Genomic DNA, 26,380 nt, shown 5'->3' on the forward strand with positions numbered 1-26,380 from the left:
ATGTTTAATACATTTTTAATGTTTTATTTATTTACTTGTTTTAGTGGAAATAAGGAGGAGGATTTAGATCACGCTGTATTGGCTGTAGGATATGGAATTATAAATGGAAATAAATACTGGTTAGTCAAAAATAGTTGGTCAACTTATTGGGGAAACGACGGATACGTTCTAATGTCATCCAAAAATAATAATTGCGGAGTAATGACCACTCCAACATACGTTACCATGTAAACATATTTAATTTTTAACATGAATTCTTCTCTTTTTTAGTATTTCGAATAGAATAGTATAGGAAATAAAAATTAGAATCATACATATGCCTTATAATTCTCAGTTCGAAATATTTTTTGATATTATTTATCTTATTAGGTATAAAATTGTGTAGGTTACATTGAAAATTATGATAGTTTAACATTTTTCCAAAATTGATATTGTGTTGTGATTTAAAAGTAAAGTAATGCGTTTATTTTTATTTTTTTTTATCTTTATACCAACTTACCCAAAACACATACTCTAATCTCTGATGAAAATGCATTTCAGGAAGAAAAAGCCTCCTAACAAAGGTTTTAATAAAAAATAGTCATACATGGTCATTTATAAACAACTAATATCACAACATTAAAGAAAGGAGACAAAAAAAAAACAAGACTAAATCCAGAAACGCTCACAAGAAGGGATGTAAAGATGACCACAAAAAAAATTAAAAAGGATAAGAAATAAGTAAAACATTCAAAACGAAACAATACACTGAGATCTATTCTGTCCAAATCCAAATTTAACAATACACAATAGAGATAAAAGAAAGGCATCCACAAAATTTCCTGTGAATGCAACAATTTGTATGTGAGAGAAACCACCAGAGCATTAAGTGTCTGAATAAACGAGCATGAAGCACACATCAAAAACAGAGACTTCGACCAATCAGACATATGCAAAAATACCTGTAGTCTGGGCAGATTATCGGAGAATAGGCCATTTTTGGGAAAAGTTATTTACCAGCAATTTTATTGCTGGAATCGAATCTTATGATCGCATATATTAATAATATAGGTATGCAAAGTCCGCAGATAGTGTGCTACTTTTTTTATAAACAAAATGGCGCCCGAAAATCGTGTTTTTTTTTTCAATTTTTGCTCAATAACTCCAAAGATTTTAACTACACCAAAAACACCCAAATAGAAATTCACCGTCATTAAATTCTGCATAGAGACGTGTTTTTCCCGATTTACTGCGACGAAAATCGTCGAAGTAAATCGGGAAAAACACGTCTCTATGCAGAATTCAATTACGTTGAATTTCTATTTGGGTGTTTTTGGTGTAAAGTTAAAATCTTTGGAGTTATAGAGCAAAAATTGAAAAAAACACGATTTTCAGCGCCATTTTGTTTATAAAAAAGTAGCACACTATCTGCGGACTTTGCATACCTATATTATTAATATATGCGATCATAAGATTCGATTCCAGCAATAAAATTGCTGGTAAATAACTTTTTCTTGTATTTTGCTAATTAGCCCAGAGTACTGGTAAAATGAGCACAGAGTACAATAGAGGGCATTAATAATCATGAAGAAGAGAAAAATCAAAGCATCAGCTCTGATTCTACTTAATGACAACATGTATAGCAAACCCATCAGCAGCATGTAATGGGTTCCGGTTGCCAATAATAAAAAGTCAGCAACAAGAATATACCAACATTGGCGGATTAATAGAAAGTCGGAGACACATCATCTACAATTATGATTAAACATATTCAATAACTACAAAAATGTAGACCCAGTTTTCAAAATGCAATAAACGAAATAAAAGAGTAATAAAATAAAAACGTAATATTAGCCATTTTTTAATTCTTATAACCGATGTACGTTTGGCTCACATATTTTGGTGTATTTCCTATAATACGAATGATGACGATGTGCAAAAACCTGGTGGATCAACTGTACCTCAAGTTTAAATGAAGAATGAATAAAACAACGTAATAATTCTACATCTATATTTTAACATTATGCTGTCATACTTGCAACAAAACTGTTATCTTCGTTATCTATTATCTGAGTTCCTGGAATTCGAGCACCATTCTAAAATAAAAATAAATGTAAATATTACTAAATAAGAGTTATATACTATTAAGGTTTCCATATTTTTCAAAAATAAAACAGAAAATATTAAGACAAAAATCAAATCACCGACCAACAGAAGTCGCAACCCTGTATATTAAGCATTAGAAGATGTAGAAAGTCTTTTTCAGAATTAGTGAATCGTATTCGGTTAAAACACATTCTTAGAAACTAAGAAGACAATATATTGGTTTTTCTACCGTTTATTTAGATAGAGATTTTGTAAACATATATTGCGGAACTTTCTATTGTATGGATATACCACGAAACAATGAAAAGAATGATACAAAAGAGTAGGTTTAGTGAATAGTCATCGGGATAGGTAATTATACTTTTTTCCGTAGAAATTGAAAATGTTAATTATGTGTTTACTAAGAATGACTTACGGATTATTGGATAGTAGAAAGTTGGTTTTTTTTGAGAAGACGGTAAAATTTGTTTGGATAGAGGTAGGTCCTGATTGGTAGAAAGAACGAAGTGGGAGATTTAATGATTTGGATGGGGTTTTGCCATGAGAGGAGAGGGCATTGTGAATTGAATACCGCGCGAGAACACTATAGTTTCTGCTGAGACGACGTTGCTAATTTGCTAAGTTTTTTAAAAGAGTATATGTTGTGAAAAGCTGTATTTGTGTTTGGTGGAAGGAGTTCCAACTGTGGTAGCAGACAGAAGAAATAACTGACATGCTGTAAGTAATAAACAGATGTATAGTTTTATACTGGACCAAGTCGTATAATTGAGATATCCTTGTGTCTGGAGAGAAGGGGTTTATTCATGTAGTTAAGATTTGGAGCAGAGGAGTTACTAGGAGTATTTGGAGAAACTGAAAAGTACGAGCAAAGTGTACAAGACACAATCAAAGGAGAGAGAGGTGAAGTCATCAATTTTGGGGACAAAAGGTTAGTTTCGTCATTTTAGTAGACAGAGACTATCAATCACGACCACCTATTTTAAATTAGAGTTATTCGTTTTGTTGGTGTTATTGAGAATAAAAATAAATGAAATTTTATCGTGAATCGCTAAAATTAAGAAATCTTTGATTTGGATATAAGTTTAATTAATTTGTATTGATAATTTTGAATGTATGATTTGATGGATGTTTGAAATTTTTATTATGCTGATCATTGTATATGGTATGTTTATTCAATTTTTTTACTTTTGATATTTGATTGGTTTTCAAAATATAACATTTGCTTTGTAAGTTTCTTAATTGCGTTAAATTTATTTTCTTATTGTCTATCCCTTTCCTCAAAGGCAACTAGCAAAAAATACTTTGAAGCCACGTTTTGTTTTAATTAGTAAAAGAGCCCTGAGATATCATAGTAATTTGTAAAAAAATATATAAATCCAAGTAAAGAGAATTTAAAATAAATATTATAAACATACATTTGAGCAAACCACAACAATACATACAACTACATTGTTAACCATTTTTGTTTACATGAATAATTCAAAATAATTTTTTTAATCATGTCATTAAATTGTTAAAATATTGACAAATAATGGGACATTGTGGCATGTTTGGAGGATATTCAAAGCAACGTGGGTAGGTCATAATTGGGGAATCATTTTGAAAATCTATTTAATTATCAATCAAACGACAATCAAGCCTATTCTGTAACTCATTTCGACAATAGAAGTCAGTAAAATCGAATAGAAGTGGCTAAGTCGAATCGAAATAGTCCAAATCCGTATTCCATAACTACTTCGGAATCTCTACAATCGTAAGAGTGAATAGAAATCACTTCGACAGCATTTACCCTGTCGAGATGAGATTTCGATTATCGGAATTGTGGTTGACACAAGCACATTTTGTTTTGTTTTGACGTTTATATTTTATATATAAAAATAATTGATTACTACTTATTTATAATTATTTATAGTATTTCTACCTTTTTTTAGCTGCTTCATTTTTAGTCTGTGGTTTTATTTGTTTAGATAATTATATATTTAATTTAGACATGTTGTAGGAGTATGAATTGGACCTAACCTTACTTATTTGCTATGTGACATCTAAATGTTTGCCGCTCGCAGTGTTGCCATACTTTTTTTGCTTTTATTTCTTGTACAATTTCAATCAATGGTGAATGGTATAATGTACGAGAATAGCATACAATAGACTTCTTATGCGTTGATTGATAAATATAAATATATTTGTATATTATACCAGTATACCTACTTGTATATTTATCAGTCAACGCTCATAGTCTGAACAAATTATAGAAAAGATGCCATTTTTGGGAAAAGTTGTTTAGCAGTTATTTCAGCTGGAGTCGAATCTTAAAGATTGCATATTATTAGTAATATCAATTTTAAATAATTTATTAATAATTATGAATTAATAACATCAACTTAAATATCTTTGATTTAAAACGCCCGGTTTCATAATCAACTTAAAGTGAACATTAACTCAAGTTCACTTTAAAGTTGACATTTATCATGAATTGCATTGATAAAGGTGCCCACTTAAAATTTAAAGTCCACTTTAACTGATTATGAAACCGAGCGTTAAAAGCATTTATACTTCTTATATTCGCTCTGAGCGTTAACAAAGTGTCAAAGCAAAATCGACCGACCTGCTCATGGTGGCGGTTTTTTGAAATTTTATCAGGACGCTTTGTGTATGTTTAAATGAGACATTTAAAAAAAATGCCGTGTCCCGCTATTATGTATTAATATAAACAGAAAATAAAAACGCACTTAATCTGATATAAATTCTTCTATTTCCAATATTGATTATCAGTTTGATTTTGTATACATAACCTCACTATCGCAGTTTATGTCAATAAATCTTTATTACCGAAAAAGAAAATATTTTTGTTGCACTATAAATTACAGTATAAATTAATAACTAATAAATTCTAACAATTGTATTCGGTTATTATCACTACAAAATAAAATATTCAAGTTTAACAAAATAATCCCATAAGACTCAATGTTAAAACGTCCTGACAAAATCTGACAGCGTGTCACGTGACTGTAAGTAGAGGGGAGACGCACGGAGCCAATTCACTTTCACTTATCTTTTTATTTATCAGTTTATCTTCTTTTTTATATCAATTTTAATTAACTCTAATTTAAAACCATTTATCCTCTTTTGAGATTTTTGCATCCAGTATTAACACTAATATTTTATTTACTTTTCAAAACTTGAGGCCCACATAACAATGATGTTCGCATCATGTTCTAAGCATATCCTACCAACATTCGTCGAAGTATATCCTTTTTAGTATATGCGTAGTACAAGCATAGCATGTACCATAAAAAACATTCTAAATTTCATGTTCTTTGCATGTGCCTCAAAGAATATTCTTGCACCGAATACACTGAGCACATTCGGGTACGTAGTATCTCGGAATGTTCGTAAAAGTTTATTCTTAGAATTTACCTTAATCGAATATTCTTAGTATATGCGTAAGTATATGCAAAAGTATATACTTAACACATACCTACTTGTATATACTTTTAAAATATCTAAAAATAATATACTGTATGTACGTACCTATAGGAAGAAGAATAATGTGAGCCTATAGATTATCAACTTCGCGTTAAGAATAATTAATAAAATTTATGTATTTTAGTAGGTACTACTGAACTATCTAATTCATTTTTTTTAAACCGTTTTAATTGTATGGTAAAAAGTTTAAAACTTAATTCTATTGTGAAGAAAAATGAGAAATTCTCGTTTCGTTTTCAGTTGAAATGAATATACCATTTTGATTTGAGTTTATACCATAAGTAAAATAATTTTCGGGAATCCGGAAACGGCCATTCATTGTCATTCTGACCCTTGCATTGCATTTTATACCTGCACAAGGGAAGGGGGTAGGTAACAAAAGAGCAAAATATGAAAATAGTTTCCAGTGCATTTATGTCTACGCTGTTAGGAAGGACCAAGTATTTCTAGCTACAAGGACTAAAACATTTTTAAGAACATAAAAAGCAGTTTGAAAATAATAAATTCATATTGGTACTTCAATATTTCCTAAATACCTAGTAAGTAAAAGTATGTATAATGTATATAGATACCTATAAATTTTAGTAATTTACATACATATTATAATATATTTGGCTATTATATAATTATATAAGCAGCATTTTTATTTTGATGTGCACATAATAACTAAATATATTACTTATATTTTATATATAGGCTACTTACCCATATAATATTTATTATACATAGGAACCTATATAACTAACTAAAGTTTATATATTTTATACTTACTTTTCACGTAATATTGTAGAATGTAATAACTACATTCTCATATGCAATTAAAATATGTAAACATAATATATTAGTAGAACCAAAGAATACTAACACACTCTGTGGGTGTGTTACTATTCTTTGGTAGAACCTATAGGATGAGATTGGGTGATGTTGAAAACATACTTCTGAGAAATATAGCACATCCTTGGAATATTCTTCCCATATACTAAAAATATGTGCGATAGTACATTCTAAGTATATACATAGAAGGTATATAGCACTTTCTTGGAATATTCTTCCCATATACTAAAAATATGTGCGATAGTACATTCTAAGTATATAACTAGAAGGTATATAGCACTTCCTTGGAATATTCTCCCCATATACTAAAATATGTGCGATAGTACATTCTAAGTATATAAATAGAAGGTTTATAGCACCTCCTTAGAATCTTCTAAAAAGTATGTTCTTGGTATATACTGAAAAGAAGTGCGGTAGTACATTCTAAGTATATACATAGAACGTTTAAGTACTGTAATGTAGTATATACTCAGTATATGCTCTGCACATTCGCAATAGTAATTACGCATATTCTAAGTATATACTTTTTCTGAAAAGTATGTTCTATGAATCTACTAAGAACATGAAATTGTTATGTGGGGGATAGTATGAAGAAAGTATGAAAACATTGAGGATATGGCAACGGTGTCATATTTCGAGTAACAAACAGGTCACAGAACACTGGTTATTGCGCGGTTGCCGCCTCCTCAGAACCGCGTGAAATAGAAGTCAGAGATTTCGATTACGCTATGAGTTACAGAATACCAATCCAAACACAAAAATGACGCGATAGATATCAAACATTCCGATTTTGGGTAATTACGATTCGACTTGGTCGTTTCTATTCAATTTGTTAAAAGTTACAGAATAGGGCTGAATACTGAGAAATCAAGTACAAAAAGCAAATAGACTGGCAGGACGTCTTAATAACACTATAGAGCAGCGATACTCAACCTTTTTTTTCCCTGGGCCACATACAAGCTATTGCCACAGCTTGCGGGCCGCATAGGTAGAGTAGTATACAGGATGTTTAATTAAGAAACGGAAATACTTAAATGGCGAATAGAGGTCACTGAGACGGTTCTAGATATTCTACATTTATTGCTCCACCGATTTTTATACCCGAGTTACAGGGTGTTTTTATCGATTTTGCCCATTTTTATCTGGACCATAACTTTATAACCACCTAGTATATTTTTTGATATTTGATATAAGTATGTCTTATTTAGAACCCAAACCATAGAACTACTAATCAAGAAAAATCCAAGTCCGGATTAAAAAAATTATACTTAAATTCACTGTGACCTTGAAACAACATCCTGTATGTATATTGACATTTTCAAAACCCGTTTGCACTTTAAAAAGAGCACAAAGAACTGAGTTTATAGGTTCGCTTTAATATTTTTCGCAGAAAATTTAATCACTTTAATTCTGAAATGAAAAGTATTGATCTTTTGAAAACAAAAATACTGGTCCAGATCAACAAAAAATATAAAGTGATTGTGACCTTGAAACAACACCCTGTATATTGAAATTTTCAAAACCTCTTTGCACATTTGAAAAGACCACAAAAAACTAAGTTTAATGGTTCACCTTTATTTTTTTCGCAGATAATTTAATTACTTTAATTAATTTTGAAATTATCTCGAAATTTTTAAGAACTCTGAGAACTCACCACAAACATTTCGATTTAATTTCGAAATTAATGTCATTAAATTGTCTGCACAAAAAATTGAAGCGGTCAATTAAACTTTGTTTTTTGTACTCTTTTCAAATGTGCAAACGGTTTTTGACAATTTTAATATACAGGGTGTTGTTTCAAGGTCACAATTATTATTTTATATTTTTTTGTTAATTCAAACTTGGGTTTTTCTTGTGATAAATAGGTAAGTGTCATTCCAATGTATTATACAGGGTGTCCCGAAAAGATTGGTCATAAATTATACCACACATTTTGGGGTCAAAAATAGTTTGATTGAACCTAACTTACCTTAGTACAAATGTGCTCATAAAAAAAGTTACAGCCCTTTGAAGTTACAAAATGAAAATTGATTTTTTTCAATATATCGAAAACTATTAGAGATTTTTTATTGAAAATGGACATGTATCATTCTTATGGCAGGAACATCTTAAAGCCAAATTATAGTGAAATTTGTCCACCCCATAAACAATTTATGGGGATTTCCTTAAACCCCCCCAAACTTTTTTGTACGTTCCAATTAATTCATTTCACAATTCAACAACGTTTTTAAAACTTTTTTGCCTCTTAGTATTTTTTCGATAAGCCAGTTTTTATTGAGATGCGGCTTCTTTTTCAATACATTTACGTAAAAATTTTATGGGGGTTTTGTTCCTTTAAACCCCCCAAATGTTTGTGTACGTTCCAATTAAACTATTATTGTTTTTACAACTTTTGCCTCTTAATCATTTTTTCATAAGTCACCTTTTATCGAGATGTAGCTTCTTTTTCAAAATATACCTAAAAATGTAAATTATAAATAAATTTTCAGATTATTAACAGGTCTCTATAATCGTACTTAACCATATACAAATATGTGGTGGATTCGACAAATATTCAAAATATCTCGATAAACACTGGCTTATCGAAAAAGTACTAAGAGGCAAAAAAGTTTTAAAACTAATGTGTTCAACTAATGGTGCCACAATAATAATTTAATTGGCACGTACACAAAAGTTTGGGGGGGTTTAAGGGAACAAAACCCCCATAACATTTTTATGGGGTACACAAATTTTACTTAATTTTTTTTTAAGATGTTGCTGCCATAAAAATGCCACAAGTCCATTTTCAATAAAAAATCTCTGAGAGTTTTCGATATATGAAAAAAAATCGATTTTCATTTTGTAACTTCAAAGGGCTGTAACTTTTTTTGTGTGCATTATTGTATATAGGTAAGTGGGGTTCAATCAACCTATTTTTGGCCCCAGAATCTGTGGTATAATTTATGACCAATCTTTTCGGGACACCCTGTATAATTATGGATTATTTTTTAGATGAATATTTACTTATTAAATTTAGTAATTTATTATTCAAAGTGCTTTAAAAATCTGCTTTTTAATCTTTCGAGTTTAAAAATTTCAGTATATTTAATGTCAAAATTAAAGTCATTAAATTTCCTGTGCCCAAAATTAAAGCGAACCTGTAAACTCAGTTTTTGTGCTCTTTTCAAATGTGCAAATAATTATTGAAAATTTAAATATACAAGGGGTTGTTTCAAGGCCACAATCACTTTATATTTTTGAAGTTATACTTCTTTACCGGCGATAGAGGGTGATTTTTTTATATGTTAAAACCTATCAGCCCGGCGCATGCGCATTATAACTTTGTTCTGATTGGATGTTCAAATGACATGTCAAAAATTATCCGATATGGCAGCTGTGGTTTGGAGGTAAAGGTAAACAAATGTATAATATATTAGTTTTATTGTTGTGAGGACAGAAACAAAAAAGTTTATAATATTGTAGTGACTTTTAAATAGTTTTTAAAAGCAACAGGTACGTAATAATTGTTAATGTATCATGGGTATAAACCTACCTATTTGATCTGCCAAAATACATAGTATGTAATACTTTTATTTATATAATTTGATTACCATCAAAATTTCTATCAATATTCACCTAATATATTGTTTTTTTACTCTATGTTTTGTTGTATTTTTTCAATTCTAAATCATTTCAATTCAAAATTAAAATAATTTGATCAACTTTCAAAATATCAAAATATCACAAGTTTAATCCGTTTAGTTAGTCGATCTTCGTAAATAATGACACATAGTGTCCGTGGCTAAGCGGAGAAGGCGAATGAATTCCAATACCAACCGCTCTTATCAGCGCTGGTTCGAGTCCCAATAGAAACTTTCTTTTTTGTTTTTTTTAATACATTTTATGATTGTAAGTATATTTATTATATAATTGTATTTTCAGAAAATACGTATTTAGTTAAAAAATTTTTCGACAATTAATGTTCAGACATCATTTGCGGCTTGTTTAATGTGTTTGTGTGTGTTTTATTCTTTTATTATTTTAATTTTTGGCACTGTTCTAATAAAAATGTTTGGGAAGTAGTAAGTATAAATTAGTTTAATATTTAAACAAAATATAAATAAAAAGTATATTAATTTCGTTTAAATCATATAATAGAAGTATAACTTCTTACAGTCCATCTAATTTACTTACCGTTGCACGTCATTATTTACGCCAGAGATCTAAGTTGACATAGTTGCCAAAGTATTAAAAAATCCTGAATCCATTTTAAATCAAATAGATCACATAATTATTGTAAACGTGGATTATACAACAAAACAAATTAATATTCAATGTAAATAAGTAAAAACTTATGTGAGAGAAATAGAGAATGAGAATTAAGTTATAATCTTTTAATATTTGCAGTGCAAGCGTTTTTTCACTGCATTGTTAATAATTAAAGAACGGCTCCGAACTCTCTCGGCATGAAGCCGGTAGGTTTCTTTGTATATGTCTACAATAACAACTAAAAAAGTTGTCAGATACCTTGATTATTCCAAGTCGTGATAAAATTAGGTGAAATTTATATTTTTATAGTAAAGGATGGTTTTATAGTAAAGTAAATAATAAAAACAGTAAATATAATAAAACAGATACTTATAGTAAAGAATATAAACAAATATGAAGTGTCATCACCGCAACTGTCAAATAAATGTTACCAATTTATTCTAAAATGTCACCTTCGTTCGATTACAGTTACAGTGTTATTCGAGTAAATGTGCTTCATAAAGACGCTTTATAATCCATTTATACAAATTAAATGAAACATATTATTCAAACTGAAACATGAAGTAAAAACCACTTCTATGTAAAAGGTATATTTACTAAAAATTTTTAGAATCCCAATGGATTCAATAAAATGAGTTCATCAGAACGTTTTCAAACCTATCGGTCCATCATCAGTGATCTAAATTCAAATAAGTAATCCCACTATTAAAATTGAAAAGATGGTTGAAATTGTGAAAGTTAAAAAATGTGGTTATGATTACTTACTTGAATACTTGCAAAATAGCCCCAGAACCAAACAATGGTTGTGATTATAAATAAATCTACATTATGTTGAAATAAATTTAAAATGGCCGATGTTCAAGGATTAAACCTCTGGGAACATGGTGAAACTCTACCCGAGGACCCAATCAACCATCTTCGGTCAACGATGACTACTAAGTGTCAAAGCTATGTAAGGAAATGCTTGATGTGACATTGACAGTTAAGGAAGAAGGTAGTCGATTTTCTAGGAAATTTAAAAAAACAAAGTCATGATCCAAGACGAAGATATGGTAAAGCTTTTAATATCTGAAATTGTCTGTTAATTAAATCTATTGTTTTTTAAAATTAAAAGATAATGTGTTTTACAAAATAAAATTATTTTAACTGTAGGTAACTACAAATTGACTGTATCAAATAAAATTAACCTGATCAAAAAATTACAATATGATAAAGTGAGCTGATTAGTAGTAATAACAGAAATAAAATTAAATAAGTGGTGTTATAGAAGAAGTTTTCAATTTTGAAAAGGGATTATTATATCAAGAAATTTATATGTCCACAGTATGTGTATTGATGGTTGTATAGGTAGAAGGGAAATTATTGTTTGGATGTAGGTGAAAATTAAAAAATTTATATAGATTGGAGTTAAGATAAAGTCAATCTGATAGTAGAAAATGTGATTCAGGAATGCAATTATTATGGAACAATTTTTATGAAATTGAGAAAATTCTTGTGACAAACTGGTGAATATGTAAAATTGATAATAAATAATTGTAGGATAACAGGTTGCCCAGTTGATACAAACTAAAATTTAATTAGTATAGAAAACAATAGGTGTAATGAATAAAATAGAATTAATAAAACAAAATATTATTATATCATTATATATATTATTATAAACAAAATATAATAGAATTAATAAAAACATATTATTGTGTATTTCTTTAGGTTAACATTAATAGAAATCTTCAAATATTATTTCCACGCGTATATAATAAAATATGTCTAGTGGCTGTAATTGCAGTGTATTCGACAAAGTGATTCTAAAAAAGAACACACCTACCGCCCAAATATGTCGTGTTGGTATCATGTGACGTCACAGGCTATGACGCGGATGACGTGCAACGGTTAGTAAATTAGATGAAGTATACGTGCGTACAAAGTACACACACATTCTTTTTTTTTGTTAATCTTGACTTGGATTTTTCTTGTGATTACTAAATGGGTTGTTTCAATGTATCTAGTAAAGAAGTGTTGATTATTTTTAAAATGGGTATTTGTTTAATAATTTATTATTATCTAAAAGTTAATAATACCTGCTTTTTAATCCCAGAGTTCTTAAAAATTTCAATATAATTTCACAATCACGCACAAACACGTCTTAAACACAGCGGCACACTATCAAATAATTTGACAAACAAGTGAAATTTGACAAATAATTTAATCGTTTACAGGGCCTTTTAGTGAGCCTTCGGGCCACATGAAAAACGCTAGAGGGCCGCATGCGGCCCGCGGGCCGCAGGTTGAGTATCACTGCTATAGAGCGAAACCAACATATTAACACTGAGATGAGGTCAAGAATTTATAAAACCAGTGTACGATCAACGTGACATATGTATCAGAAACAAGACCCGATACAGCCACAACACAAAGACTACTGGAAACGGCAGAGATGAGAGTACTGAGAAGAATTACAGAATTTGCTGAGAGATCGAAAGAGGAGTGAAGACATTAGAAGATAATAAAACGCACAGTGTAAAAACGAATGGACACTAAAGAGAAAAAAAGAATGGAATAACCAGAAAAGGAGAATGGAGGAGACACGTTTGCTCAAAAGAGCACGAGATAAATCACCAATCGGTAGAAAAAGTATCGGCCGACCGCGCAAAAGATGGAGTGACAACCTTCCATAAACAACCTTCCATTAAAATATTCACCAATGAACAAGCAGATTTGCTTATAAATAGCAAGAAGAAAAAGAAGAAATGACAATATTCTAGTTACATGAACTTGTTACAACCCTGTAACTCAATAGATCCAGGAAGTGGAAGGTGACGCATTAGGAACTTATAAATATAGGTGCTTGTCATTTTATTATTCAGTTCTAAGTTTGTAACGAAAGTTATTAGTTGTCTATATTCCAAAAAATTGTAATTTAAAAAATAAAATTGTTTTTTAAAAAAGCGTTTTCTCGTTCGAAAACCATATTTGGCGCAATCATAGTAGGATTTTCCGAAAATTACATAGTGTTTCGAGTTTACCTTTGCCAAAGTAGTGTAATTTTTCGTCTCTACGACTAATCGGAAGAATCCAGTTTTTGGTGCAGCAACGCCTTCGAAACTCTACCCGAGGGACCAGGAAAGAACATAGTCCAGATGCTATTGGAATTTCAGGGACCAGGAACGAACATAGTCCAGATTATCTTCAGAAGAATTATCTTCATCCCATTGGTACCAGAAAATCAGCCAGCAGTACAATGAACATTTTTATGTAAGTGCTTCCTTCTATTTTTTTCCAAATTTTTCCATATATATTTTTATTATATTTTTGATTCGCTGTGGACGACACTTTTAAAGATATTTTTGAAAAAGATTTATTAAACTTTGACTAAAGATTTTTAATGATTTAAGTAAATTAAAAATAAATCAAAAATAAGATCTTTTCTTTTAATATTTCCTAAAGATTTTTCTAATTAAAATATTTATTATATTTTTATTATTTGATTAAAGATTAAAAATGGCTCAAACAAATTTTCAACTAGTAAAATATCAAGCTGATAACATTCCTACTTTTGATGGCAACGCGAAACAATTAAATAGATTTATAAAATCATGCGAAAATTTTATAAATAATTACAGTAAAGAAGATCCCAATAATCCTACTGACTGCGCCAAATATGGTTTTCGAACCGGAAAACGATTTTTTAAAAAACAATTTTATTTTTTATAATACAATTTTTTGGAATACAGACAACTAATAACTTTCGTTACAAACTTCGAACTGAATAATGAAATGACAAACACCTATATTTATAAGTTCCTAATGCGTCACCTTCCACCTCCTAGATCTATTGAGTTACAGGGTTGTAACAAACTGACTTTTTGATACATATTGGTTTTCATTGCAATCTACCCATTTGATCTTAAAGGTAGATTAGGCACATAGAAGATGAGACACGTACATTTAACTTGCTCCAGCTATCTTATGAATGTTTTAATACTGTTAAGGCTATGGGTACATAATTCGCAAATATTTTACGGCTATCCCTACCTTTTCTGTCTTTACATGGCAAATTACGTGTAGTAAAATTCACACTGGTATGGATATGTACATATTACTAGAATGTCATTCTACTTGACAATGTCATAACTAGCTTAAAGAGATGGCTTTTGAATGTTCTTGGATAACTGTTATTTTTTGTATAATTGCAAATTATTAATTCAGTTAATAAATGTGATAATTTTTTCACTAGCTATGTATTCAGTGATTGTAATAATTTATATGTACCTCCAACAAAAACTAATACTCCATCAAGAAAAGAGGAAAAGTGTTAAAGTGATTTTTTAATAATATATTGTTACTATGGAACGCTTACAATTTTGAACATCTTTACCAACAAAATACTTGGATCACAGAATATATCTTGATGTATTCTCTGCTTCTATCTTCCATAAATAATACACAATAAATTAATAACTTTTTATAAAGTTCACCTCTTAAATCAATTATTCATCAAATACACATATCAATATTATTTAATCAACTAAAAATATTCCTGATTCATGTCAAATAATTATTTAAAATTGTCACTGATTGTCAGTGTCTGACTGACAATATTCTATTCGACTACATAAGTGCGTTGTATGACAAAGATAGATTTGGAAAAATTACCACGGACATTGTGTTCATTTTTTTCAAATCCTGAAAAAACCAATAAATATTTTTGAAAAATCTAAACGCAGAATGAAAGACTAAATTATTACCGAGGGCCGAAAGTCTCTTAGAATAAATAAAGAGTTTATTTTGAATGAGATATTTGAAATTAAAAATAACACTACATTTTCTCTTAGTTTTTCACCCCTGTAACTTATTAAAATAAACATTATAGAAGTTCTCAGGGACTTTCGGCCCTCGCTAATAACGTAATCTTTCATTCTGCGTTTAAATTTTTTAAAAATACCTATTAGTTTTCTCAGGATTCGAAAAAAATGAATCCCCATTTGAATAGCATGGCAGCCGAAAAAACGTACCGATCCTCTTAAAGAAAATTGTTTCAAAAAAATTGAAATATTACTACTGAAAGATATAATCATGATGTATTGTACATCATGATTTAAGTGTAGGAAGGCTTGTGAGGCTACGATTATATATCAGGCTATGATTCTATAGTAAGAAGCAAAAACAGTAAAATATTGTTCAAAAAACCATTTTGAATTAACAGTCAGCTTCAACCTTATAGGGCTTTTCATTCAGTCATTTGTTTCGAGCTTCTGTCACATGTCATATAATCCGTGTTGATTAAACACAGATTATACAATATATGACAGAAGCTCGAAACAAATGACAATCGATGGAAAGCCCTATTGTCTTTTTACAGAGACATTTTATTATTATACTGTGATACCATCCCTAAAAAGCAGATATTGTATTAACTAATTTTTTTGTGTCCAAAGAATAAAATAGAAGTAGACACAGTGATTTTTCAGTTTTTCAGTACGACAAGGTTGTGTTTTATCACCCACCCTTTTTAATCTGTACTCTGAAAAAATTTTTAGGGAGGCTTTGGATGACAGACAAGAGGGAGTAAGGCTAGGCGGAGAAGTAATCAACAATATTAGATACGCTGACGATACAGCCATTCTTGCTGAAAATTTACAAGATCTTCAGACACTACTAAATCTAGTCAGTGAAGCAAATTATCGGAGAGGCCTTAAAATCAACATTTCAAAGACAAAGTGGATGGCAGTTGGAAAGATTAATATAGATCAATGTCAGCTTTCTCTTGATGGAGAGGAGTTAGAACGGGTAAATCATTTCAAGTACCTTGGCAGCTGGTTAAATGTAAATTGTGACTCTGATGAAGAGATAATAACTAGGATCGAAATATCACGGAAGGCTTTTATGACCTGGAAACCAGTTTTATGTAACAGAAACCTGTCGATGAATATTCGAAAGAAGGTGTTGAAATGTTATGTGTGGTCTATCCTATTGTATGGTTGTGAGACATGGACGTTAAAAACCACAATGCTAAACAAAATAAAGCATTCGAATTGTGGTGCTATCGACGAATCCTAAAGATATCGTGGGTTTCGCACACTTCCAATGAAGATGGTATTCAAATGCCGAATTCAGAACGTCTGCTCATAAGCACCATAAAGAGGAGAAAAACAGAATACTTCGGCCGTATAATTAGAGGACATAAATACCATCTGCTTCGCCTTATAATACAAGGAAAAGTGGAGGGAAAGAGATGGATTGGTCGAAAGAAACTTTCATGGCTGCGTAATATTAGACAATGGTGTGGCTGCACAGTAGAAGAATTATTTCGCGCAGCAGCCGATAGAGAGAGATTTCAAGAAATTGTAAACATGATGAAGGCCAACGTCAGAATACAGACACGGCACCTAAAGAAGAAGACACAGTGATTCCTGCAGTGGGAGCACGCAAAATAGAATTCTATTTTAGTGACGTCACGTTGTCTAGCTACCGTCAGCAAAAGAGAATTCTATTTGACGTGCTCTGGGCCCTGAAATGTGTTTGATAATATTGAGCTGTCAAGAGTCCATAAATACAGTTATTGCAACTAAAAGCAAACGATAAGCATTTTAAACAAGGAAATATTCATTTAGTTCATGAATTCATTTCCCCCATGGTGCTTTCTGACATAAGCAATACTTACTAATAACTTTGCCCTTTCTTCAAGAATGCCATACGCAAAATGGTTTAAAATAAGTGGTTTGGGTAAAGCTACCCCCTGAAATCTATAAATGGGTCCACCTTCAAGATCAGTTTCCAATTTGATTACGTTGGCTATTGTAACTCTTCCCATATGATTGGTATTTGGTATCATGGGCCCCTTAGATATATCTATATGAGTGCCAGCTCTGAATAATGTAACTTTCCCGCCATTGTGTTCAGCTATACTAGGTATCTGTTTTGTTTTGTGGGGATTATTTTTGAAAATGTCAAATGCTATATCTTTTGATACATCCAAACATTCTAGTGGAAGTTCTTGTTGACACATTTTTATCATTTCTATTGATAAAACTTTTAGTTCTGATGTTGTGGGTTTCCAGTCTTCTAATTCCAATTGAATATCATATACAAAACTACCTGATTTTACTAAAACAAAGAAAATTTTGATTCAAACAGTGATGAAGATGTGGTGTAGTGATGGTGAATGTGGTGATTAAAAATCACGCTGTTATCAGTGACCGTAATTTTTGAATCAAAGTAATTTTAACCCTTTTAGACCAGTAAGGATCTGTTTTTAGGTGGATGTGAGAGGTGGCATTCAGATTTTTGCGGATAAAGTTATGTGATAACTTCGTTAATAATAATTGATTTATGCTCCTTCTCAAATATGCTCGGAACATTAATAAAAAAAATAAAATATTTAAAAATTTTAAAAAATTTCGTTTTTTTTTCTACTGTTTTTGCTTATAACTTAAAAACTATTCATTTTAGAACAAAGTCCTATAGAAATAAAACAAAGATAATTAAATTTTCTATCAGATGCGATTGGTTAAAAATGTCTTAATTTATCACCCTTGCTTCAAAATAGCAATAAATATAAAATAAGGGGCAAAACAAGCCTGTCCTTATTCAATGATTTTCCATCACTTAGGTTACACTTGGAACCTTCCTAATTTGCTTAGAAAATGTTTGTAATGTGCTAAAACCGTACACCAAATTTCATTAAAATTGACTTACTAGATTTTGCATAATAATTTTGCAATCTAAACTTTTTTTAAAAAATTAAAATTTTTTAAAATCTTGCACAACAAAAACTAGAACATACAAACATTTGTCAATTTTTTTACATATAAAGAAGTACTCCACCTATCTAATGCACTTTACAGAATTGAAATCGGATTATTTAAGCAGCCTCAGCAATGTTTTAAAGTTATAAACAATTTTTTGTCTTATAAACAAATTAGTGCTGTGGCCAGGAGAGGGTGCTACGGGCTCCTTTATTTAGATGGACTTACCCAAGTTTTTTTTATGTATTTTGACCCGTAGAACACGAATTTTTTGGGTAACAGTTGATCCGGATGTCGATAAGATTGTTATAAACAAAGAATTTGAGGAATTACATAACATCGATTTTTCGCAAAATAAACACATACATTTTTTTGTATTTCTTGGGTAATTCTAAGCAAAAAATGTTCTTACAAGTTTTTTCGTAGGATGCATAGTTTTCGAGATAAACGCGGTGGAACTTTCAAAAAATCGAGAAATTGCAATGTTTGAACGCGAATAACGTTTGATTAAAAAATAAAATAGCAATTCTGCTGACAGCATTTGAAAGTTTAAGTCAAATTATACCGGTTTTAATTATTTGCATTGCTAAAAATTAATTTTTTTATTATTAAACAAAGCTATTTGTTTATAAGCCAAAAAATTGTTTATAAATTTAAAACATTGCTGGTGCCCCTTAAGTAAACCGATTTTAATTCTGTAAAGTGTATTAGATAGGTAGAGCACCTCTTTATATGTAAAAAAATTAGCCAACTTCTAAATGGTCTACTTTTTGTTCAGAAAGATTTTAAAAAATTTGAACTTTTTTAAAAACATTTAGATTGCAAATTTATTATGCAAAATTTATTAGGTCGATTTTAATGAAATTTGGTATACGATTTAAGTATGTTACAAATAATTTTCTAAGCGAATTACTAAGGTTCTAAGTGCCACCAAAGTGGTTAAAAAATATTGAATAACAACAGACTTATTTTGCCCCCTTATTTTGAATTTATTGCTATATTGCAGAAAAGGTAATACCTTAAGACATTTTTCACCAGTCATATATCGTACAAAATTCAATTATCTTTATTTTATTTCTTTACGACTTTGTTCCAAAACAAATCGTTTTAAAGTTATAAGCAAAGAAAGCAGAAAAAAATCAATGTTTTTCGAAATTTTTAAATATTTTAATTTTTTTATTAATGTTCCGGGCATATTTGAGAAGGAGCATAAGTCAATTATTATTACTGAAGGTGTCACCTAACTTTATCTGCAAAAATCCGAATGCCACCTCTCACATCCAAAATCACATCCTGTGACAGAAATTACTAATAGGTACAGTAAGTGCGGCTCACTTTTTTCTCTTAAAAATGAAAATATATTCTTACAAGTTTAGTTTTATGTTATGACAACTACTATATAAAACCATATTTGTAGGTTTGTGTAAATTTTTTTTGATAATTGAATGATTTCATTGAAATATGCGGAAGGCGCACATATGAGCCTTCACGAAATGATTGAAAACATTCTTTTTAGGGAAAGTTTAATGTTGATTTAAAACTTAAAAATAAAATCCAAATCACATTCACCAAGAATATCATATTTATTATACAGGGTGTCCAGAAACTCTACCGACAAACGAAGACAAAAGATTCCTCAGATAATTTTAAGACAATTTAACCCAATTCACTTAGTCCGAAAATGCTTCCTGAGGGAGCTAGAGCTCTTTGAAGATGGCGTCTTGTAATTAGTTTTTCTTAAATACCTCCAGAAGGCCTCTAGTTAGAAAAACGAAAATTGGTATGCATATTTATCTCCCAAAGGAAAATCGACTCCATCCATTGCGAATTTCTAGTACCGGTCATAGGCGTCCGTTTTGGGTAGGGCAACGGTTAATTTATCGCATAACTTTTTTGTTTTTAAATTTTTAGCATTTTTGACTCTGGTTTATTAAATTATGAGGTATTTTAGTAATAAAAGGTACTCTTACTTTAAGTCGGTCGGATACACCGTTTTCTAGAAAAATCGATTTGAACATTTTTAGTCTATTGAATTTGAAAAAAAAAAAAATTGAAAAAAATTTTAAAGAAAGAAACGGTGTATTTTACCAACTTAAAGCAAGAGTAATTTTAAGTACTGGAATAACTCATAATTTATTAATCTAGTGTAAAAAATGCTTAAAAATGAAAGAAAAAAAGTTATGCGGTAAAATAACCGTTGACCTACCCAAAATGGACGCATATGACTGGTACTAGAAATTCGCAATTAATGAAATCGATTCATCTCTGGAATATAATTAAACGTATCAGTTTTCGTTTTTATAAATTTTTTTTTTTAAATATTTTTTTTTAATTCAAAAAACCAAAAATTTTCAAATCGATTTTTCTATAAAAGGTGTATGTTATAGACTTAAAGCAAGAGTAGCTTTTAGTACTAGAATATCTCACCATTTAATAATCCAGAGTAAAAAATGCTTAAAAAGAAAAGGCAAAAGAGTTATGCGATAAAATAACCGTTGCCCTAACCAAAACGGACACGCCTGTGACTGGTACTAGAAATTCGCAATGCTTGGAATCGATTTATCTCCGGAAGATAAATACTCATACCGATTTTCGTTTTTCTAAATACAAGCGTTCTGGAGGTATTTAAGAAAAACTAATTACCAGACGCCATCTTCAAATAGCCCTAGCTCCCTTAGGGAGCATTTCTGGACTAAGTGAATAGGGTTAAATTTTCTTAAAATTATCTGAGGAATCTGTCTTCGTTTGTCGGTAGAGTTTCTGGACACCCGGTATAAACACGTTTTGTGAGACAGTGACTGTGAAATTGATATCTTATAACTGTGGTGCTAAGGCAAAAACCGATGTCAAAAAACATGATTTTGCAGCAAATTAGTTTAAAAGTTCGCGGTGTTGTTGTAATAGTGAACACATCAGAAACTTATTGTATCATCTACTGGTTACATGGATGCGTTTGGCCATGTTGGGGTTTGTCATCATATTCTTCTTCGCTCAAGGTTTTTTTTTTTTGTATTGTATTATTTTGTATTTTTTTTCATATTGGCAATGAAAACGAAAAATTGATAATTTTTGACATATCGGGTTTTGCCTTAGTACCACAGATATATATCTGGTCACTAATCACATTTATCTAAGTTCACCAAGAACGGCAGTTATCAGTGATTTATAAATCACAGTAACTGAATAACTGGTAGTGAAATCACATCCCATTGCTATACTAATGTGACCCATTAATCATTAATGTTTAAACATAATCATTGTTTCTATTATTAAATGATTAACTTCCTGCACAATTAATTAATTCTTTGTGTACATATAATTATATCACTTACCATTAGGACTGGGAAAACTATGTAGGCACACCCTAACATTATCTTTAAAAGCTTGTGAAGCTACTGCTCCCATGAGAAAGCTACAAGTTCTCCAAAAAGTTTTATTAACAAATGTTGGATTTGGAGAGTGATAGTGAAGAAGTTCTAATTTACAGGCTCCTGGTAAACATTTATGTAGATGCCAAAGAGTTTCTCCATTTACTAAGCCTACTACTGACTTATTGCGAACAGTATCACCCATATCTAAAACAATGTAGTTAAAGTGTATCAACTAATGCATGGTGTAGCGGCATAAATCAGAACAGTAATTTTTTCAGTTTATCTGTGGTCAGTACCGCCATTAGAAATTATGTAACATTTTTAGCTTTTTTTTATTATTTTTCTTTTGCACCTGATATATTCATCTCCGGACAGATATGCCCAACTTAACGTTTTGACCAGTCACCCCCTGCATTAATTTATATTGAAATTAAAGAATTTAAAACTAAAAAGGGTAAACCCTGTAGTTGGCTGTATACCTTAGATAAGACAAAGAATGAAGTGAAACACTTATGTTGTGTGTAGATAGATAGATAGATAGATAAATAGATAGATAGATAGACGCTATCGAATAGCGACGCTAAATTCAAGATTTGTTGAGAAGGAACGTCCAGCAAAACTGCACAATCATAAAACCGACTGGAATGAGTTCAGGGAAGAAATACATCAAAAAATAAACCTTAATATTTCTCTCAAAACAAAAGATGAACTTGAATTGGCAGTATACGAATTTACTACACTTCTCCAAGAAGCTGCTTGGAATGCCACTCCAGAATGTAAAGATACACAGAATAAAAGAAACAATCCTATTAATATAAGAAATCAAATTAAAGAGAAGAGGAGACTAAGACAGATATGGCAAAACACAAGGCAGCATCAAGACAAAATGAACTACAATAGAGCCGCAAGACAGCTGAAAAATACAATACTACAGCACAAAAACTCCTACATCGAAAATTATCTTCAAAATTTAACACCAACAGCAGATACCGATTATTCACTTTGGAAGGCCACCAGGAAATTAAAACAACCCAGTAAACACATACCAGCATTAAGAAATCCAGATGGCTCATGGTCGAGAACAGATCAAGAAAAAGCAGAGGCATTTGGAAAATATCTTGAAGAAGTTTTTCAACCTCTACCCTCTGTCAGTGCTGAAGAAGATGAGGCTATCTATGAAAGTCTAGCAACAATCCAACAGCCAAGTGAGCAAATTAAACCAGTAACAAAAAGAGATGTAAGAAATACTATTCAATATAGATTAAAAACCAAAAAAGCTCCTGGCTATGACCTTATAACAGTAACTATCTTAAAAGAGTTACCAGATAAAGGTGTAGTTATGATAACACAACTATTCAACGACGCAATAAGACTCAAAATTGTACCAACGCAATGGAAAATTGCTGATATAATAATGATCCATAAACATGGTAAACCACCTCACGAACATACCTCTTATCGTCCTATTAGTCTCTTACTGGTACTAGCTAAACTATTTGAGAAGCTATTAGCGACCAGCCCAGGCTAATGAAGATAATAACTGATAATAATCTTTTTCCGGATCACCAGTTTGGTTTCAGAGAGAAGCATTCAACAATAGAACAAGTTCATAGAGTCGTTGATATAGTAAATAAAACTTTTGAAGAAAAAAAGTGACGTTCTGCATTTTTTCTTGACGTCAGTCAGGCTTTTGATAAAGTCTGGCATGAAGGGTTCCTCTTCAAAATAAAAATGAACGTTCCAGATTCAATGTTTACTATACTAAAATCATATTTAGAAGAAAGGTACTACCGTGTCAAGCACGAAGCAGATACATCAAAAATCTACCCTATACGATCTGGAGTCCCTCAAGGTAGTGTTCTGGGTCCTATATTATATCTAATATTTACACACGACATACCAATAAACGAATTATGTAACGACTACAACATTCGCAGATGACACAGCTATGTTAGTCACAGATGAAAATCCCGCAACAGCTACCAAATCTCTTCAAAGGCATATTAGGAACATTGAAACGTGGACAAAGAAATGGCGAATAAAGATAAATGAATCAAAATCACAACATATCATATTTACAAAATGTCGTAAAATATCGCCTAATATAGAAATAAATAACAAAGCAATTCCACAAGCCGAAAGCATTAAATACCTTGGTTTGCACCTGGACAAAACTTTGACATGGAGAACACATATATGGAAAAAGTGCCAACAGTTAAATTTAAAATTTTGTAAACATTATTGGATACTGGGCAGAACATCGAAGTTGTCTATACGTAACAAACTGTTAAGAAGCTGCTTCAACCAATGAAGTAGAAGAACAGATTGTAAGAACCTGCTTCTGCACAATTAAATGTGGGTAATGTTCTTCAAAATTTAAGATCTGAAGAAAAAGGGGGATACTGAACAAGTGGCCAAAGAATAGAGCAATCAAGAGCAGCCTTTTTGAAGATGAAGAAATTTCTGAGTACCCAAAGACTCAATCTACAAATTGGATATCGGATAGAAAATTATTATATCCACTCTATTCTTCTTTATGGTGCTGAAGCATGGACTGTTAGTGCTGACTTAATGAGAAATCTGGAAGCTTTTGAGATGTGGCTCTTTAGGAGATTTTTGAAAATACCATGGACCAATTATATTATGGACCAACTGGTGTTGCACAGAGTGGGAAGAGGCAGAGAACTTTTGACCACCATTAAAAGGAGAAAGACAACATATTTGGTGCACATACTTCGAAATGATAAGTACAAGTTGAGGCAGCTGATAATGAAGGGTGAGATTGAAGGAAAATGGGTTCTGATAGATGACAAATATCATGGCTAAAAAAAATTCTCGATTGGATCTGGTTAAACACACAGACTCTTAAAAAAAAAACAGAACATAGAGACGAATTTAGACATAGAGAAAACCAAAACAAACTTCAAAAAAACCAGACCTCAACAAACTCAACATATTGATACACAGGTATAAAAGTTATTGCCAAGAAAGCCGATACAGTATTGGATTGTTGGAAACTTTCTTCCAATGAAATTATTTAGTATATTAGGCCTGGATCCAGCGTGCCAAAAAAAGTTGATTAATAGCAAGCTGAAAATTTGTTAATAGCTTAACGGTGTCTAGTCGGACAAACTTTGATGTACGGGAACACTAGAACAGGGGAAGTTTTAATTGTGGAACAGTTTAAACATTTGGAATGTCAGATTACAAAAACGTCCCATGTATTTTGTCGGACAGAAGATCCAATTGATTTGTTGTCCTTTCATTAAACTCTCATGCAAAAATCAGACTGCTATTACTAACCAACATGATTCTTGTCAATTGACATGTTCTTTGTGTTCCACTCATTAAAATGCCCAATCAATTGGAAGTTCTGTCTGACAAAATACATGGAATGTTTTCGTAGTCTGACTTTCCAAATTTTTAACCTGTTCCACAATTAAAACTTCCCCTGTTTCCATACATCAAAGATTGTCTGACTAGACACTGTTAAGCTATATAAAAATATTCAGCTTGCTATTAATCAACTTTTTTTGGTACGCGGGATCCAGGTCTATATTACAGATTGCATCAGTGACATTAAATTATATTTTATTATGACAGTAGTTCAATTATCTAATAAATATACTTAATAATTATTGAAAAGAACCATTTACAACAAAAAATACAGGTAAGTCCCAAAAAAAAACAAAAATAAGCAACAACATTAGTATGTTAGATAAAATCTAACAGGGTACTGATGGCAGGAAATTCAGAAGCGTTACTGATCACTGGTTAAACTCAATAAATTACAGTACAGTGCTACAAACCAGACGTTTTTTCCTAAACCCAAGGATATAACATTTAACACGTTCGGTGCCCATGACGCATGAGTAGTATTACTAAGGCTTTATTAAAGATACCAATAAAGCATAAGTAACATCAGTAGTACTACTGTGTTACTTAATGAATGATTTAAGTATGTGGTACCAGTCAAGTGGCGCTTGTTCTAGATGGACACCGAACGTGATAAATCTACTTTCTTACGTTTTGCACAATCATAAGGTGTGGATACATTTTTGTTCATAAGGAGAATTTCATTTTTTGGTGCACCAACATAGTTTATTTCAATTTTTTCTATCCGTCCAACAGCTTCTCTTTGTCGTGATTGTTCCATGTTAAATATATCATTTTGTTGCTTTGTATCATCAGATAAGCACCCTAAAAAATTTATTCTGTGTACTTCAGTTAATAAATAAAATGGTTATATATTCTTACTCTTAATATGACAGAAAACAGGCCTCTGCAATCGCTTACTAAATGTATTAAGAGAATTCATTTTTAGAAGATATATGTATATATATTAAATAATTTAATCAATTATTATTGTTATTAATACATTCATTGACCTGACCATTAAGACTTAAAAAGTTAGGTTATGTTATAGTACCTTGTCTCTCGTCTTCTTCTGTTAGCTTTATTAAAAGAATTCCAAGTCTGAACGTTATTCAGGAATGATAGTGGACATTTTGATTCACAAGAATTCTTTAAACTGGTTCTTACTAAGACATTTAAACGTTTTATTGACCCAAACTAGTACCTAATTTCGTTATTCATTCACTCCAAAATAAT

The 26,380-nt window shown here is 30.9% G+C and overlaps 2 protein-coding genes across 3 annotated transcripts in view; one reads left to right on the forward strand and one right to left on the reverse strand.

The window, feature by feature from the left end:
• LOC114333011 (digestive cysteine proteinase 2) overlaps window positions 1–472 on the forward strand; it is a 47,285-nt gene extending 46,813 nt beyond the window's left edge. Inside the window, exon 11 of the mRNA XM_050649036.1 lies at window positions 45–472. Coding sequence (XP_050504993.1) covers window positions 45–231 — 187 coding nt within the window. The 3' untranslated portion in view covers window positions 232–472. The remainder of the gene's footprint in view (window positions 1–44) is intronic.
• A 1,504-nt stretch (window positions 473–1,976) lies between these two features.
• On the reverse strand, window positions 1,977–26,379 carry LOC114333012 (39S ribosomal protein L39, mitochondrial). 2 transcript variants are annotated; one of them, XM_028282825.2, is made up of 5 exons: window positions 26,199–26,379; window positions 25,796–25,969; window positions 21,731–21,973; window positions 17,315–17,757; window positions 1,977–2,075 (listed from the first exon to the last, which is right to left on the reverse strand). In XM_028282825.2, the coding sequence occupies exons 2-5, from the start codon at window positions 25,923–25,925 to the stop codon at window positions 2,001–2,003; spliced, it is 891 nt and encodes a 296-aa protein (XP_028138626.1). In that variant the 5' UTR covers window positions 25,926–25,969; window positions 26,199–26,379; the 3' UTR covers window positions 1,977–2,000. The 2 variants fall into 2 exon arrangements, with proteins under 2 accessions (XP_028138626.1, XP_028138625.1); XM_028282824.2 differs by having other exon boundaries at window positions 26,027–26,210.
• Window position 26,380: the final 1 nt, after the last annotated feature.

This window comes from Diabrotica virgifera, chromosome 4, assembly GCF_917563875.1.
Source record: "Diabrotica virgifera virgifera chromosome 4, PGI_DIABVI_V3a".
Taxonomy (NCBI): Eukaryota; Metazoa; Arthropoda; class Insecta; order Coleoptera; family Chrysomelidae; genus Diabrotica; species Diabrotica virgifera.

Bases quoted from the DNA above. Each gene is read 5' to 3' on its own strand.
- LOC114333012 (XM_028282824.2), bottom strand. From the start codon at position 26,087: ATGAATTCTCTTAATACATTTAGTAAGCGATTGCAGAGGCCTGTTTTC. The intron at 25,970-26,026 runs GTAAGAATATAT...TAAATTTTTTAG, and splicing joins TGTTTTCTGTCATATTAAGA to GGTGCTTATCTGATGATACA. The intron at 2,076-17,314 runs GTAAGTATTGCT...TTTTTATTTTAG, and splicing joins AAGAAAGGGCAAAGTTATTA to AATGGTGCTCGAATTCCAGG.